At 41.9% G+C, this 18,780-nt stretch overlaps 1 protein-coding gene across 1 annotated transcript; it reads left to right on the forward strand.

Moving 5' to 3' along the window:
- The first annotated feature begins 3,118 nt into the window (after window positions 1-3,118).
- LOC143718334 (uncharacterized) lies at window positions 3,119-12,141 on the forward strand. Its single transcript, XM_077209408.1, has 3 exons — window positions 3,119-3,178; window positions 3,824-3,969; window positions 7,649-12,141. Exons 2-3 carry the CDS (start codon window positions 3,885-3,887, stop codon window positions 8,833-8,835), a joined length of 1,272 nt encoding a protein of 423 aa, XP_077065523.1. The 5' UTR covers window positions 3,119-3,178; window positions 3,824-3,884; the 3' UTR covers window positions 8,836-12,141.
- Window positions 12,142-18,780: the final 6,639 nt, after the last annotated feature.

The following is an 18,780-nucleotide window of genomic DNA, read 5'->3' on the forward strand; positions in this document are numbered from 1 at the left end:
TAATGAATATTTTCTGATCGCCAGTTTCTGGGATATTGTAAATCATTTGCAAGCATCAGGGAGCCGCTATCAATATGCGGAAGAATCACAGAACTTCCGGGAGAGGTGGGATTTATTATGATTCACGGGTGGTCTTGTGAAGTTACGTCTTAGGAAGCCAACCACTAGACTTGTAGTCAAGACCGCCTTAACCGAGACCAAGACACTACCAAGACCAGAGGGTATCGAGACCAAGACAAGACCAAGACAGACCAAGTCGAGACCAAGACCGAGACCAAGTCGAGACCGGAGGGAAAAAAACAGACTAGTGTACAGTGTTGGGAAAGTTCACTTTCTACATGAATTAGTTTAAAGTTCAGTTCACAAATTTTAAAATGAACTAGTTCAGATGTAGTTTATAGAACTACAGACAGCAATTTTTTTATCGGCGGGCAAAGTTTGAACAGAAATGTAAGATTTTTCCCATTCTCACCGCCCTTGGCATAAAACTCGTTTAAATGATCATACGACCCTTCCTTGCTGCTTTGTGTTTTGATTATGCATGAGGCGGTGCGACGCTGGTGGCTGGTGTTGCCAGATTGGGTGTTTTTTCCGCTACATATTAAGGCCTGTTTACGGTGTTTTTTAGCCGGGTTTTCACCTGGAAGGCTCAATACAAATCTGGCAATCTATTGAACGAAGTTAAACTGAGAGAGCTGCCGTTCACAGACACCAGACTGAACGAGTTCACAGTAACGTTCACCAGGCAGTAATACAGTACGTTCAGTTCACGTTCACCCAAAATATGACTATAAACTATCGTTCAATGAAAGCATTTAGGCACAACACTGCTAGTGTACTCTTTATTCGTTCTGGTGAAATCACAAAACATAATGCACACAAACGTGTCTCTGCTTGATATACAACCACTGATGAACATAATCGGTTTTGATGAGAACAAAAACTATACGAGAAAAAAAAACCTTTACGAGTGCGGATTAGAACCCAGAACCTCTGACAGGGTGGAAGAAAATTCTACCACTGGACCATCAAGATATTCATTGTACAAATAGGCGAAACGAGTCACACGAAAATTCAAGTAATGTTGCATTATCGAACGTTGTGTTGTCGTGGCTAAATCCCCCGACCAGTATGTCGGTCTGAGACAGCGAGACCTAGACAAGACCGAGAGGTCCGAGACCAAGACAAGACCAAGACCGTGTCAAAACCGAGACCACATAAAAGAGACAGGTCTCGAGACATACATCACTACCAACCACTTTGCTTTGGCTGATGAACAGAAGCAAAGCCTCGTAGATGAAGTTTGAGGTGTGCAAACACTAGAGATTTCTAAAACGTTCTGATCAATTAGAAATTGTCTTTAGTTCAGGACGTAGCTGTGCTTCCCCCTTGCATAAATCACTAGGTTATCTACTCAGTCACATGGTTCCTAATTTTCCCGTTCTTACAGAATATGATGCATTTTACCAAGAATTGAGAAAATTTTACCAGTGAATTTGTATGACTCAGGATAGCGCACACTTTTGATGAAGCTTTGTGATGGTTGTTTTGGATCAGTGCAACATGCAGTTTTCATTTTAGATGCTGTAATTCAACCAGCACGAAATCGAAACATTTAGAGGAAGCTTGATCCCTTGTAGCAGCCTCAACCGCCTTTGCTTGCTCCTCTGATACTGAAATGTCAACATCTTTGCACATGGACTATAGATCACTATAGTCCATGTGAACTGCTTCATCCTTTCGCAATTCAGTTAACACAGGAGGGAAGTTTTCTTCAATCACTTTGGGGACAAAACTGTCAGAGTAAGGTTCAATCAGGGACAAAATAGCAGACTTTGATCCAGTTGCGCTAAGAGCACTGAATAATGATGACAATTCATCACTGGTTGGGGGTTGTGTTTTCCTAACTGTATCATTAGAAAAATCACTAGCACTTTGTTCCTCAAGTGACTGTCCATGAGCAGCATAATTCATCTTGCCAACTCTTTTACTTGAGATCTCTTTTTTACAGTGAAGTCAATCTTCTGGCATTCTCTGTATTCCACCTTTGACAGTGCAGTAGGCAACAGCCAATATGCCTTTTCTTGCGTCACTGTTTTTGAGTCCCTCAACTTCACTGATTCTTCAATGAGAAATAATAATGCAGCAACATGCGTGCATGTCTCTCCGAGGCCAGCCATACATGTGCAGTGGGCTCCAAGTATACGACCAGACTTCTCAGCGATTATCCAGGGTTCGAGGGGTGTTTCTCGGATTGATTGAGAATGGAGTACCTGAATAAAAGACAAGAAAACCAAATATAAGACTCTAAGAATAACAAAATAGTTTCTCACCACTTATTTGAAAAAAAAAAAAGTAAATAAATAATAACAGGTAGGCTAGGCTTATCTGCATCACTGATTCACAATTGGGGCCCCAGGCATCTTTAACTGAAAGGTAAGCATAAGCTTGATAGCTTCAGCCTACTCTTTTTCGATCTAATAGTGTGTTTTTTTGGGGTGTCAGATTGTACATGTGCATATATATGAAAGAATAAAATACTATGAAACTAACTCAGATAGTGTACAGTGTAGATAGCAAACTGGGGATCTTTGAAATGAAAAAAATATATATTGAGAGCCACTTGGCTACACCTTGAGTATCGCAATGATATCATACAGGTAAGATTAGGTTGATTAAAAACGTTATTGCATTACTTACTTTGGCCTTCACAACACAACGGTCGTTGATAACTTGGTACTGCGTCTCCCTCACCCATCCACACACCATCTGGTTATAGGCCTCCAAACCTTTGTAGGATTTAAGGTCTTCTGCTGTGTATGGGCTCCATTAGGGCCCCTCCCCTAACCGCATGTGATCTCACACCAAGCTTTTGATAAAACTTGAGAACCCTGTGTTGGTCATATTGTCCACCCCAAAATGGCATCATATGAATTACATTTTCTTAAATCATACACTGTTTTAACATGTATTTTTAACTTGTAAACACATTTGTAGCTATTTGCATATTAATACGGTAATTTTAAAGTTTTATTTGTAAAATAATTTGTAAATGTCTGTGTACGTTTGTGATTTTAGACGCAGCATTGTGTGAACGGGACTTTTATTTTGGTTTTGTTGTGTGACGTCATAAAGCTGTGCCGCACTCCTGTATCTGTTTTGATTCGGCTGAAGAAAGGTTTGTGTTTTTAGCATATAAAGTGTTTAAATCAATGCAAACTTTTATAACAATCTAATCGTTTTTACAAGCTATGTAAAATTAAATGAATCAATCAGAAAGTAACGTATTTTGTTATCTAATATTAATGAGCGGTGTTTTGTGCAAGTAAAGCAAATCTATACATGAGTACCAGAAAAGGAGCGTCTAATTTCGCTCCCAGTATCGTCAATCAGTTTATCATAAACATGTATTCTGTTATTGGCAAGTAGTGATTGAGAAATGGAGTGTTTTTACCTAAATTGAACCAAATGATTCATAAAACGATTCACTGATTCGAATCGCTCGGATCACCTCTCGATCTGACGTCACCTGGTGGCCAAACAGTGTAAATGCAATTCTTTTCCAAACCAATTGCTAATGTTTTCATGAAAGTGTGATCTGTTAAATGTAATGTTTAAATGTATTTAATATAAGTACCAAATATAAATCATAACTAAATATAAAGTGTTTGTATAATTTGTTATTAAAGTTCATAAACTCTCTCACTCAGACTGACTCTCTTGCCAGTGAGAACTGAACTACTGAACTAGAGCTGATTGAGACACACACAGAGATTTAGTTTTGAGTGTTTTTCTTTCTGTTAAGTATTCTCTTCTTAAACAGGACAAACACACAGCAAAACTCCTGGTGAAGTGACTGAGATCCATGTGACACTATTATAAAGATGGCGTTTATAAAAGAGGAGAGTGACGACGTGAAGATTGAAGAAACATTCAGTGTGAAACAAGAAGAAACTGAGGAACAAACAGGTCAGTTTCATTCTCAAAGCTGAACACAGTCATTTGATCCTAGGGCTAGGGGCGATATGGCCTAAAAAAAATTAATTTACGAATTAAATTGATTTTTCCCTCTACTTAAAATCAATCTGCAGATGACAAAGAAATTGTTAAAAACAAGTTTTAACTTTTTGTTTTGATTTTCCCTTCTGGGATTTGATCTGGATTTAACCCCTTGAGGTTAAAGTGCAATCAGAAACAACAAGCCAATAAGACAAGATGGCAGGCCCTGCCTTTGTAAACAGTGAAAATGTAACAAAACATAAAATGATGTGATGTTTTCTTTAAACACAAGTTTAACATCTTGCTATTCAGTAGATAGGAGGTAGTTCTGATAAAGTGCAAACAAAACATTCAACAGCATTAAAGGGTCATGAAACCCCCCTCTTTCAGCTCAAGTCTAGCTCACAATCTTTTTGAAAAATGCAACTTAAATGGGCGTTCATTCCGAACTGATGCCAAGAGGACGTATAACCAAACATCATTCCAATGCATAATTGTATGTCATGTCTGTAACCCACATGTGTGACTATCATTTTGTGATAAGAGATTATTCATGCCATTATGAATAATTACTAAATAGTTTATAAGATGTATGTGATGTTTGGTATGTGTGTGAATGATAATTCATTTCCTAAATCTTGATATCAATCAATTCTTGGTAAAATGCATCATATTCTGAAAGAACGGGAAAATTAGGAACCATGTGACTGAGTAGAGAACCTAGTGATTTATGCAAGGGGAAGCACAGCTACGTCCTGAATTAAAGACAATTTCTAATTGATCAGAACGTTTTAGAAATCTCTAGTGTTTGCACACCTCAAACTTCATCTACGAGGCTTTGCTTCTGTTCATCAGCCAAAGCAAAGTGGTTGGTAGTGATGTATGTCTCGAGACCACGTAAAAGTCTCGGTCATGTCACGGCCTTGACGGTCTTTGGTCTCGGTCTTGTCTAGATCTCGCTGTCTCAGACCGACATAGTGGTCAGGGGATTTAGCCACGACGACACAACGTTCGACAATGCAACAGATCAAATCAAAATCAATTTTCCGCTTAAAAAAGAACTTTCTGTGCATAGCCTATAGATCTACGCGGCCCCTGAACCCCAATGACATATATTTAATTACACGAATTAAGCATACAATTGAGGTAATAACGAGTGCTTATTTAACAAAAGGCAAGTAATACGATCAGGGTTACATTTTAGACACACAAACCTCTGAAGGGATAGAAAAGTACTAGCCTGGCTCCGCCCTCCTACGCACTTCCGCTCAATTTCATTTTCCTTCAGTACTACGTCTGGGATTGCGCTGTAGACTTTGGTTTTGTGTTTATGGCCATCCTCCCACGGGGTTCGGGAAAAGACATATGTCACGACCAAACGTCAGCGATTGGTTATGGCAGATAGAGGTGACTCTGGGCAGATCCAATAGTTTTAGACTTCAATAGAATACCCGCCTACAAGGAAGTTAACGCTTGTCAATGGAGCGGTGCCAGACTCTCTGTACAAATGAAATGTATGAGAGTCTGGTAGAACCAGGCTAGAAAAGTACTCCCATTAAAAGGTACCGCATTACTCGCAGAATGTAACTTGCACTGGTCGTCATTCGTCAACAAGGCCGAAGTCCACCATTCTCCTGTTCTCGAAGCTCTCTCAAGAAACATGTTTGCTGCTCCCATTTAATTTAGATGTGTCCGTGGTTGATGGCCAACCAACCGCCCGCAGTCAGAGTCTAGCCCTGGCAGCATCGCTGGGAAAAATATTCAATGCACTAGAACTTTTGCACCACGAAAACAAACACTTGCGTCCCATGATTGGCTCTCTCATCTACTTTGCAATATCCATAGACAGTAAAAGAAGGCGATATCACAGTTTGACATGTCTGTAAAATATTATTTTATGTACTTGCCGGCTTTTTTTATCATTCAAATTTGGCTGGGTGGCTAATAACACATTTTTCTTTGATATGACAAACTCAGAACACATACTTCATTTTGCCTTTACAGGGACTTTAAACATTTTCACCCTACTATTAAATCTAACAGATGCTAACATTGTCTTTAATGGTGTTCAACACGCATACCTCTGTTGAAATCTCAGAAAATTTGGTTTAGGGTTTCATGACCCTTTAAATACTTGCTTATTTGTTGTGCTGGTTTTAGTTTGTTTGAACATCCGTTCTTTTTTTATTTAGAAAAAATATTTGTGCCTTGGTAGCATATACCGGGGTCCAAAACTTTCAGCATGTGAATAATCCAGTATATGGGCACCATATATTTCCAATGAACATTGTGACTGCATCCGTGATCGCTTTCTTCCTGGCTCCATTCTTATCATACAGGGTTCAGTTTGTTAAGACTGTAGGTTGTTTTTTGGCGGGTGTGCTTGTGCTGCGTTCATTTTGTAGGGCATCTTTCCCGCTCGGCAGCGTGCCTCAGTAAATTGGTCGTATTGGTACCTTTGCTAGGAACAGACTTTCACTATTCGTGTTGTTTGTTGTCTGACGCCCAAAACCAAATCACGGATGACACTGTGCCTTTCTTGGGAACGAGTTGTTCCCTGCCCGCTGCCATGTTGTTTGTGTATCTCTATGGCAACGCGCGTGGGAGGAGCTACAGGGCGGATGTTAAAGAGAAAAACGATTTTCATTCAAAAAGTCGGAGTAAACTACACATTGGAGTTAACCAATACAATTGATTTATTGCCCACCCCTATTTGATCCCTATTAAAATGTCCAGCTCTACAGAAATGAGTGAGATTTTTGTCCTAATTAAACTGGTTTTATTTGACATTGAGCGGGTGGACAGACATGTTGAGATCACATGATCAGACAAATACTAATGCTGCTTCAACCTGAGAATATCCGTGTTCGCAATTCGTTATTACAACGTCACGCTTTAAATTTGGGAAAATTAATTCATAATTAACATAAACAAAACAATTATATTCTGTAACACCCAAAATCTACTTTTAAATGAAACGATGAAAACCATTAATTTCTTTCACTTAATTATCTAACAAAAACACGGCGGCTACAGTAACTAAAATTAAGATTCACAAATAAAATACTCATAATACGTTTTAACATATCGGAATATAAATAGCAGTACATATTTACTGAATCAATCCATGAACAAGTCAGTAGTTTTTTTTACTTCTCCTCCTCAGTTTTCATTTTTAGGCTGGTTTGCCTTAGCAGTCAGACAGATCGAAAGATCTGAAAAGCCCACAGACCCTCCCCTTGAAAAAATCAGGACAGAAATGGTTGAAAGTGGACAAGAGATGGATTAAAACACCAGGTATAAACAGGAATGTGATCCGATCGACCAAAACGCATCTTTTTTTTTTTTTTTGGCTGTAGTGTTTAATAGATCAAACCTAATGAAATGATCTTTCAAAGAGCAATTCATAAGTAGCCTGTAATCCATTTCATTCCAGGCTAACATGTGTGTTTGTAATTCAAACTGTATTTTCTCCTGCTACCTTTCTCAACCTCTACTTTTTGTCACAGCAGTATATTGTGTTCGAGCCCCTCTGCTCAATACTTATACACTGCAATAGCCACATTTGTTCACCATCATTTATCAAGATAGGATGGTCAGGTAATTATGACACTGGGGTTAATTTGTTATTTGTCTCTTTTCACCTTAGACCTGACGGCGTTGAAAGAGGAGAGTCAAGAACTCAATGAAGTGGAAGAGAACAATCAGTTTGAGACTGAAAAGATAACCTCACGAAAAAGAGCCCAGAAGACCAAATCTAACCGTTCTGATCTAACACAAAAACAAAACCTTGAAATCCACAGAAGAGTTCACACCGGAGAGGAGCCTTTCTCCTGCAAACTGCATATTAAGAGCTTCTCACAAAAAGAAAGTTTTATGACTCAAATGAGAATTTGTACAGAAGAGAAGCTGTTTGTATGTGGTCAGTGTGGAAAGAGTTTCAAATGTAAAGAAAAGTTTAATTACCACATGAGGATTCACTCAAGAGAGACCTGTTTTAGATGTCATCAGTGTGGAAAGAGTTTCCCAGACATGAAACGGCTTAAAATGCATGTAAAAATTCACTCCGAAGAGAAAGCTTTTGTGTGCCACCAGTGTGGAAAGAGTTTCCAATTCAATAGAAAACTTGCAGCTCACATGAGAGTTCACACAGGAGAGAGGCCTTTCACCTGCAACCTGTGTGGGAAGAGCTTCTCACAAAAAGGGAACATGAAGACTCACATGAACAGTCACAGTGGAGAGAAGCCGTTCACATGTGTTCAGTGCGGAAAGAGTTTCACACGTGAAGGAAACCTTCATTCCCACACGAGTCTTCACACTGGAGTGAGCCCTTACACCTGCGAACTGTGTGGGAAGGGTTTCACAATAAAAGGAAATCTTAACACTCACATGAGAATTCACACTGGAGAGAGGCCGTTCATATGTGTTCAGTGTGGAAAGAGTTTCAGATGTAAAGAAAAACTTAGGTACCACACGAATATTCACTCAAGGGAGAACTGTTTTATATGTCACCGGTGTGGAAGGAGTTTCACAGACAAGAATCACCTTAAGAAACATGTAACAACTCCCACTGGAGAGAAGCCTAACATGTGCCATCACTGTGGAAAGAGTTTCACAGTCAAAACATTGCTTAGGGTTCACATAAGAGTTCACACCGGGGAGAAGCCTTTCTCCTGTCCTCAGTGTGGAAAGAGCTTCAGATGTAAAGGAAACCTTCAGACTCACATGAGAATTCACTCCGGAGAGAAGCCTTACACGTGCCATCATTGTGGAAAGAGTTTCAGATTTAAAGGAAACTTTAACAATCACATTAGGCTTCACGAGTCTTCAGTGTGAGAAGAGGTACACAAATCAAAGGGACCTCAAACATTTACAAAATCATCAGAAAAATAAATTGAAGTTTTTAGAGTGTGGATAGAGGTTTATGAAATGAAAATTAAAACAAAATTCCCTGCACATTCACAAGGGATTTAATTAGGATCTATGTAATAATTATAACAAGACACTACTTGTGTTCTTTGTGTGGAAAGGGTCTTAAATGGAATGGCAGTTTAATATGGCACCAGAAAATATAATCTGTGGGAAATTAATTTACTATAACTCCCTACATTTGTTCACTAATATAGTCCACTTGAAGGAGTGAATGAAACACTGAGTGTGCCGGAAGGGCTGTCGGTTTTGCATAGTTTGTGCTTGCTGTTTAATAATCATTTGAAACTTCTCCAGTAGTAATGAAAGGATTTATTTTGAACTCTGTGATGGAAACTAGCATGTATAAACCTTAATTAAACAATTTAATAATCTATAAAAAAGGAATTTTTACTTGTATGATATTATGCTGTTTGGAAAATGGATGGATGATACAGCTGCGGGCGTCATCTTCTGGTCAGACGCAGGAATTAATTTGGCATGACCCACGTGGTGCATTATGGGATTGAATGAGGTCAAGATCATTTTTATTTATATAGCTTAAATCAACATGAAAGCTGTACAATAAAAATAATTTAAAATCACACTACTAATGGTTAAAAAGAAATTGATAAAACATCTTTATCCATAAGAAAGGCAAACATTTTACATTTAAAATCCATAATAGCCACAATAGAAATTAATCAAAATACAAGACCTGACAAAAGCTAACATCGCTTTTAATGCGGTTATGTCCAAGCACCAAAGGCATAGGCGTAACCGGGTCATGCACCAATGATCAGGAAGATCCGGCTAAGGTGTTTTGGTGGGCCCTTCCCAGACATCTTGGAGTGGGAGTGTAACAGGTGATTTCCATTACACGAGAGTAGATGTTAAAACTTCATGCTGATTTGTACTCGGCTTTTGCCAAGATAAGCACCAACTAAGACATAGCTTTACGCTTTACTCCATTTACGCTTCTTTCCAAATGGTGATGTGAATCTCCTTCTGTCTGGTGTTAATAGCTGCAGTGTATTTGCGCATCAGCACACACAATGGCTGCAACCACAGTGCGGTCCCCCCATAACAACCCTCTGGATTGAGCCGAGTAGGGAACATCTCTAGGGTCTCCAAGTGGGCACCTTCCGTCCTCAGTGTCTCGTCGACTAGCCCACGACACCTCAAGAGGGCTCGACAGTGTCTCTGGCGTCCCAGAGTCACCCCCCTCCGTCCCCCACTCAACTCAGCCCAGCTTACTGACCTCTACTTCCCTCTTGCTGCTGAGACCTAACCACAATCTCACAATCTCTCCGCAACCCAACCATACGCGCCAACCCGTTTGACTAAGGCTGTCGAGCCCCACTGGTGCGTTAATATGCAGTTTCAGTGGCAACGGTTCCGTATGGCATACCACCTACCACAAAACACAATATCTGCCCAACCACCCGTCATTCACGCAATATACACAGGAACGTAATGACTGTAAATACTATACAACCTATACAAATTATAGTAATTACATCAGATTTGTAAGTAAAAATTACTCAATATAATTTAACAGGCCAAGTTCTATCTTTGTTAATTTTACCCGGCTTAGTTAAGTAGATTTATTTAATTTCCATAAATGTGAAATTTACTTGAAAAATATCAGTGCAAAAACTTGCCTTATAAAAATTGAGTAAATTCTACTTTTCTTAAATTCTATTGCTTTCCTCAGTGTGGTTCCCAAACTGGGGAATGTGACAAGGCTAAGGAAGAGTGTCTAGACAGTGCACTCCTATTACTTATGAATGGGAGAAACTGCAACATGTAAAGTGGCGGAATACGTCCCGCCTTTTAAGTAAAAAAGCCAATCGCTGATTGGTAAAGTTATTGCGTTAGAAGCTTCGGTTCCCATAGAAACCTGAGACTTGTGCTTAGGACTGCACATGCGCATTGGCTGATCTAGCCTGAAAAATAAGATTTTTTAATGCTATTTGAGCACAACATTTATGGGACAGTTCAAGTCAGATTTGTGCCTTCAAATGCCCAACTCGCCTCCTTCAAAGTGGCCTACAGAGTAGCTCAGTGTAAGAAGCCGCACACTATAGCTGAGGAATTAATTCTTCCTTCTACTATTGATATGGTTTCAACTATGATTGATGGCACCACAGCCAGTAAACTAAATTCTGTTCCTCTGTCAAACAGTTATAGAATGTCTCGTATCTTGTTATTAATCTGCTCCAGAGGAGCAGATTAATAACAAGATACGAAATAACCCTTTTGCTCTGCAGATGGATGAAGGATTTGCTTTTCTACAAACTTGTAACTAAAAGAGCCACTGCAGATGAACTGTTCAAAATCATAGACACTTAAATGAAAAAGGATGATCTGAAATGGTTGGACTGTGTGGGGAAAAGCTCAGGCAATGGCTGGTAAACGAGGAGGGTTGCAAGCATTAGTCAAGCGTGTGTCACAATCAGAAGAGGACAGACAAGGTTTTAGTGAAAATAACACGTTTATTAGAAGTGCAGAGGGAAGAGTGTAGCCAGGCTTAATAATGAGAAACAGTATTTAGCTGTCTAACCCCGTCACAAAAGGGTACTTACTTTCGTATCTTTGATGGACTTGAAAGTGAGCGAATGGGTGAGCTCTGTGAGACAGTGAGCTGACCAATCAGCTGCCAGCTAGGCTCTGTTACAGTTACGCCTCTAGTATTGCGTCTCAGCGCGTTCTTTTGGCGCCTGCATTTGAGCATAGGAGGCTGTGTTATCCACTTGAGTGTTAAAGCGAGCTGTGCTGTGAATCCACTGTTGTCACGGAGCTAAAGGCAGTGAATTCCGCTGAAATGGTCAGGTTTTGGTAAAGAGTTAGAAACATCGTGCAGAGATCCTTTCCATGGAGTGATCCAGATCCAGACGTTCTCCCAGAGATTCAAGGATTCCCAGTCCGGGTGGCTGGGTGGCGAGCCAGACGTGTTTGTGACTCTGACTTTAGACAGATTACCAGGATCATCTTCATGGTGGTAGGACAAACACTAACACAACTGAAAAAAGGGCCCCAACGGTGAAAACTGAACTCTTGTCAATAAAGGCAAGTGGAACCGAGAACGAACTGAGCTCAAAGCAACTGAGGAAAAAAAGGGTTTTATTTACGTGCGCACTTTACTTTTCTGTTTGTTATTTTTCACAAATGTGTCTTTTTTGTATGTATGTACCAGCCCTGTGTATTCAATACAGTCTATGCAAACTGTCATTCTGTTGTGGTATTCCCTTTATTGGCATTCAATTCTCAGGCTCTTAACAACTTAGCATCTTCTGATTCTGGTCCAAATTCACATTATTAATAACATCTAAGACTACTTTAGACTACTATACCCATGTACATTATTACTACCTCGTAATAGGGTTACAAGAGCAATGCAGGGAAGGATTGCAGAACTGGGCAGCATCTCTGCATTAAACAGAAGTAGAGTTTTCTCCTTGCGTAACAAATATTCAAGTGTATTTCTTGATGCAGTGGCAGACTGTGTTAAAGGGGAACTATGCAGTTTTTTTAGCTTAAATTTAAATACCAATGAATTGACTAAAGTGACATTTCTGAAAAATAATGTTAAACAGAACTCTGACTGACTTTATCTGTAACACAGCTGCATTTTGAACACATTACATCTTCAAAATTAATTGGCCCAAATTTTGTTTGAAAATAACTACTTTGTGGAATTTTATATCCAATTTATGACCAACTGGGAGGCCTTTTGTTTTTATTAATGTATTATTATAAGATAATCACCATTTGCCAGACAAATGATCTGCTTTTCCTGCACAGGCTTTTTCTTGAAAGCTGATCTACAAGAAAAGTTTTCCTCCACAGTTTTATTTTATTTGGAATAACCATTGTATTTTGTATAAGCTTGTTTGACAAGGGTATTTGTCACGGATTCCGTCAGCATGCCCTCCGCACCAGGCCTCATTTATAACCATTGCGTATGCACAAAATGAGCATAGAAATATGCGTATGAAATTTTCCACGCACATACGGGTTTTTTTAAAAAAATAACCCACACAGGCCCCCAGTGGGTTAGCCAATGCGGGGCCCATTGCTGTTTTTCACTGTGGGGCCACCATGAGGGTTTACTGTGGGCAACCCTCCATAACAGTACAGTTACATCATTGTTTTAAGATAAGAAGCTCAGGGTTAATCAACCTATTTTAACAATCCTGTTAAATGTCATAAATGCGATTTCATTCAACAGTCATCCCATACTTGCACACAGACAGTCAACAAGATAGCAAGACAAGTACTATCTTTACCTGTGTGCTTGTAGCAGCTATTCCCAGACAGACTGATAAAGTCAGACAGAGTACATTACAGTATAGTTTAAACGCCATTAGAATATTAGACCTCAATAAATCACAGCACTTATATATAAATACATTCATAAAAAACATAATAACATTATGTTTTGCAAAGCAGGTTGCATCTTAATAAATACATTCATAGAACCATAAAACTGACTAATTAATACTTATAAATCAGTGTATAAGGGATTATGAGCATGCGCATTGAAAGAGCAAATGAGTGACTTATAAGGAATTATAAAAATTAATATAAATTCAACTTTATCTTATAATGCAGGTGTCACGGTGTGGCTTCATGTCTTGTTCCTGTCTGTCCTGTGTTTCCCTTGTCTTGTGTGAACTTTAGTTATTTCCTGTTCTGTGTCATGTTTTGTAGTCCTTTGTAGTTTTTCTAGTTTATAAGTATCCCCAGGTGTTTCTGATTAACCACGCCCTCTTGTTATCTTGTTTAGCTCGTTTACCCCTGTATTTAAGCCCTGTGTTTCAGCCCTGTCTTTGTGAGTTGTTAATGTTGTAATGGTTGCTGTTTCTGTGTTCCTGGTCTGAGTTTCTTTTGTTTGTTTTATCAATAAATGTGCTTGCAATTGGATTCACTGCTCGCTTCATTCTTCCCAGATCGTTACAGAACAACTCACCAAATATGAATCCAGCAGCACGGATCTCGCCTGATCTACACAACCTAGACCGGGAGTTCGCTGGACAGATCGCGGCCTTGGCCCTGGAAAGCCTTGATCTATTCCAGTATACGTGGGGATTTGTTCCTCTTGCTGCCTCCTGCTCCCTGGATGACGAGGCAATTAAAGTCTGTTACCGGCTGGGGGCTAAAGAGGTTAACCCGAGGGAACTCCCCAATCTCTCCGGTCTGGGCTGGAGAGAGGCGCTTTCCAGATGTTTGGAGAGCTTCATCCCGTGTCACGCCAGGCCTTTACCGCTGGTCCCTGTTCCGGTGGTCCCAGTTCCGGTGGTCCCGAATCCGGTGGTCCGGAGACGGAGGAGGAGGAGAAAAATGGCCTCCTCAACGACGTGTCCTGTGGCTCCTAAGCCAAAGACCGTCCAGCCAGAGACTGTCCAGCCAGAGATCGTCCAGCCAGAGCTTCACGTCAGCCACGTCCAGCCAGAGCTTCACGTCAGTCACGTCCAGCCAGAGCTTCATGTCAGCCACGTCCAGCCAGAGCTTCACGTCAGCCACGTCCAGCCAGAGCTTCACGTCAGCCACGTCCAGCCAGAGCCAGTCTTCGAGCAAGAGCCAAAGCCAGTCTTCGAGCAAGAGCCAGAGCCAGTCTTCGAGCAAGAGCCAGAGCCAGTCTTCGAGCAAGAGCCAGAGCCAGTCTTCGAGCAAGAGCAAGAGCCAGTCTTCGAGCAAGAGCCAGAGCCAGTCTTCGAGCAAGAGCCTGAGCCCGTCGCCTGTTCGCCAGAACCGGAGCATATCACCTGCCCGCCAGAGACTGAACACGCCGCACTTGAGTCTGCTCTGGAAGACACAGCGCTTATTGTGGTGTCCATGGCTGTTTTGTGTGTGTGGGCAGCACACACATCAGCGACAGCCCATGAACCCAGCCCAGAGTTTCCTTCGCCGCTGGTCCCGTCCAGCCCAGAGTTTCCTTCGCCGCTGGTCCCGTCTAGCCCAGAGTTTCCTTCACCGCTGGTCCCGTCGAGCCCAGAGTTTCCGTTACCACTGGTCCTGCCCAGCACAAAGCCCTCTGCCATGCTGATAACGCCCAGCCCAGAGCCCGTTGATCCTGCGCCAGAGCCCGCCGATCCAGAGACTGTTCAAGTCACGTCTGCCGATCCAGAGACTGTTCAAGTCACGTCTGCAGATCCAGAGACTGTTCAAGTCACGTCTGCAGATCCAGAGACTGTTCAAGTCACGTCTGCCGATCCAGAGACTGTTCAAGTCACGTCTGCCGATCCAGAGACTGTTCAAGTCACGTCTGCCGATCCAGAGACTGTTCAAGTCACGTCTGCCGATCCAGAGACTGTTCAAGTCACGTCTGCCGATCCAGAGACTGTTCAAGTCACGTCTGCCGATCCAGAGACTGTTCAAGTCACGTCTGCCGATCCAGAGACTGTTCAAGTCACGTCTGCCGATCCAGAGACTGATCAAGTCACGTCTGCCGATCCAGAGACTGATCAAGTCACGTCTGCCGATCCAGAGACTGTTCAAGTCACGTCTGCCGATCCAGAGACTGTTCAAGTCACGTCTGCCGATCCAGAGACTGTTCAAGTCACGTCTGCCGATCCAGAGACTGATCAAGTCACGTCTGCCGATCCAGAGACTGATCAAGTCACGTCTGCCGATCCAGAGACTTTTCATGTCACTTCCTCCGAGCCAGTATCTACGGACAAGATGGCCGCCTCCGAGCCAGTGTCTACGGACAAGATGGCCGCCTCCGAGTCAGAGTCTGTTCCTGTTCCCGAGCCAGAGTCTGTGTTGTCTGTTCCCAAGCCAGTGAGTGTGTTGTCTGTTCCCGAGCCAGTGAGTGTGTTGTCTGTTCCCGAGCCAGTGTGTGTGTTGTCTGTTCCCGAACCAGTGTGTTTGTTGTCTGTTCCCGAGCCAGTGTGTTTGTTGTCTGTTCCCGAGCCAGTGTGTTTGTTGTCTGTTCCCGAGCCAGTGTGTGTGTTGTCTGTTCCCGATCCAGTGTGTGTGTTTTCTGTTCCCGAGCCAGTGTGTGTGTTGTCTGTTCCCGAGCCAGTGTGTGTGTTGGCTGTTCCCGAGCCAGTGTGTGTGTTGGCTGTTCCCGAGCCAGTGTGTGTGTTGGCTGTTCCTGAGCCGGTGTCTGCTGTTCCCGAGCAGGTGTCTGCTGTTTCCGAGCCGGTGTCTGCTGTTCCCGAGCCGGTGTCTGCTGTTCCCGTGCCGGTGTCTGCTGTTCCCGAGCCGGTGTCTGCTGTTCCCGAGCCGGTGTCTGCTGTTCCCGAGCCGGTGTCTGCTGTTCCCGAGCCGGTGTCTGCTGTTCCCGAGCCGGTGTCTGCTGTTCCTGAGCCGGGATCGCCCGAAGGGCCTTCTCCGCCGTGGCCGCCCGAGGGGTCTTCACCGCCGTGGCCGCCCGAGGGGTCTTCAACGCCGTGGCCGCCCGAGGGGTCTTCACCGCTGTGGCCGCCCGAAGGGTCTTCTACGCCCTGGCCGCCCGAAGGGTCTTCACCGCCCTGGCCGCCCGAGGGGTCGTCTCCGCCCTGGCCGTCCGAGGGGTCGTCTCCGCCCTGGTCGCCCGATGGACTGTCACCGCCCTGGCCGCCTGCGCGGCCTGCTCCACCCTGGCCGCCGCCTGCGCGTCCTGCTCCGCCCACGTCCCATGGCCCATGCCCGCCATTGCAAGGCCCTGGTCCTGTTCCCTGCGCGGACCTGGCCCTCCATCCCTCCCCCAAGACCGCCTCCACTTCACCACCCTCCTGAACTTTTTTTTTTTTGTTTTTTACGGGCGTCGGGAGCCGCCCATAGGGGGAGGGCTATGTCACGGTGTGGCTTCATGTCTTGTTCCTGTCTGTCCTGTGTTTCCCTTGTCTTGTGTGAACTTTAGTTATTTCCTGTTCTGTGTCATGTTTTGTAGTCCTTTGTAGTTTTTCTAGTTTATAAGTATCCCCAGGTGTTTCTGATTAACCACGCCCTCTTGTTATCTTGTTTAGCTCGTTTACCCCTGTATTTAAGCCCTGTGTTTCAGCCCTGTCTTTGTGAGTTGTTAATGTTGTAATGGTTGCTGTTTCTGTGTTCCTGGTCTGAGTTTCTTTTGTTTGTTTTATCAATAAATGTGCTTGCAATTGGATTCACTGCTCGCTTCATTCTTCCCAGATCGTTACAGAAGGTCTCAATGAGTCTTTATAAATATACTTATAGAATAGTAATATTGCTCCTAAAAAAGTATGTGGGGAGCTATAATTCATCATAAGCATGGTCTGCATAGAAAGTGTAACCATATTTATTAAATAAAATTAACTTATTTGTCACAATAAAACAATGCAAATTGGTTGACTGATTTGTTTTGGTATTCATCAGTAATGTAGGCCTATTTATTATTATAAAATTATATTTTCTATACTGATAAATACATCACTGATTAATTATATATATATATAATATTATATTCTGAAACTGCAAAAGAAAAAAGAAAAATTATAAGTAATACAGTAGATGTCATCATCACGTGATTAATTCTAACCAATGAGACTGCTGGAACTTTCCATGCTAAGGAGCTGTCTTTCTGGATTCGACTGGTACCGCCCAGCTTTGCACCAAACAGGTGAACTTTTTAAATTTCCATAGTAATTTGAGTTTTCTATTAAAATTGGTGAAAGGGGTCAAAATGGTAATGAATGAATTAATTGGTATTAAATTACACTTATCTTATTGTTATCTGATTAAAGCTAATGTTACTCTGCTGCTGTTTAAATAAAACGGTTTTAACGATCTAGCTGCTAGCTGCTTCCATACTAGCTGCTCAGACAGTCCGTTTTTTGGTAATCTCCGAGGTAATATATACTTTCCACTAAATTAATTCAAGTTTGTGTAAGTGTACTGTAAGTGTTTTACATACCTTTTGGTGCTATTATAATTTGGTTTATTATTGTTTTACCATTTACACGATGAAATAGGGCCTGGCTGAATCAGTGATGTCTTTGTTTTAAAGTTTTAAATAGCGATGTAAACGAGTATTTATGTAGTGTAAATACAATACATAAGCTACACACTCTAACTTCATGACGTTAAATATGATTATGACCGTTCATAATTGATAGACACCTGTAAACACTGCGCGCTGACAGACAGCAAATCATATAACGTTAGGCTATTTACATAACGTCATAACTATCATGTTAACGTGAGCTAAAAATAACAGATTTTACAATTTTAACTTTAATTGATAACTGAAATGAAATCAACCATCTGTAATATTTAATTAACTCAATAGGCTCTATGGACGATCGCTTCCGCGTTTTGTCTCAGCCCACCCAGTTACATCCGGTGCTGCGTCAGAAGCCGGTTTTGCATTAGTTGGAGATAATGGCAGATTACACTCGCTGTTTACAAAAACTTCCTGCGGTTAACGTGAATGATGTTAACAACACTGGGAGGCAGTTAGCTGTCACACATAAGAGTAAGAAAGAGAAGGGCTTTAAATTATGTATTTCGAACTACATTGATAACTTTGAGGGTGAGTATTCTCTCATATCGTGCGAAATCCGACTAGCGAATCAGTTTCTAAAATCGTTGTCTCCGTTTCTGAGAAAATGAATTTTATTAAAGTTTTGCCGCTATACACTTCGCGCTATGCGGAAGTAAAGACGCTGGCTGAGATCCTACCGGAAATACGTCAGCAGCGTTCGTGCATAGAGCGTATTATGAAAAAATATAATGGAAGTTTTTGCTGGCTTGAAGGAAAATGGCGTCGTGCAGTCCAGCAGGTGCTGCCTCGCTGCCATGCAGTCTCAAAATCTCTCAAAGTTTATCTTTGAAAAAGCTTTACTGGGACAGTGTTGTATCCAAAGGCAACGCAAGTAATGGCAAGATTACTATTTTGATCGTCATCTATATTGTTGCTCT

Source organism: Siphateles boraxobius, unplaced genomic scaffold (assembly GCF_051911475.1).
Source record: "Siphateles boraxobius isolate OS27281-9 unplaced genomic scaffold, OSU_SipBor_1 61, whole genome shotgun sequence".
NCBI lineage: Eukaryota > Metazoa > Chordata > Actinopteri > Cypriniformes > Leuciscidae > Siphateles > Siphateles boraxobius.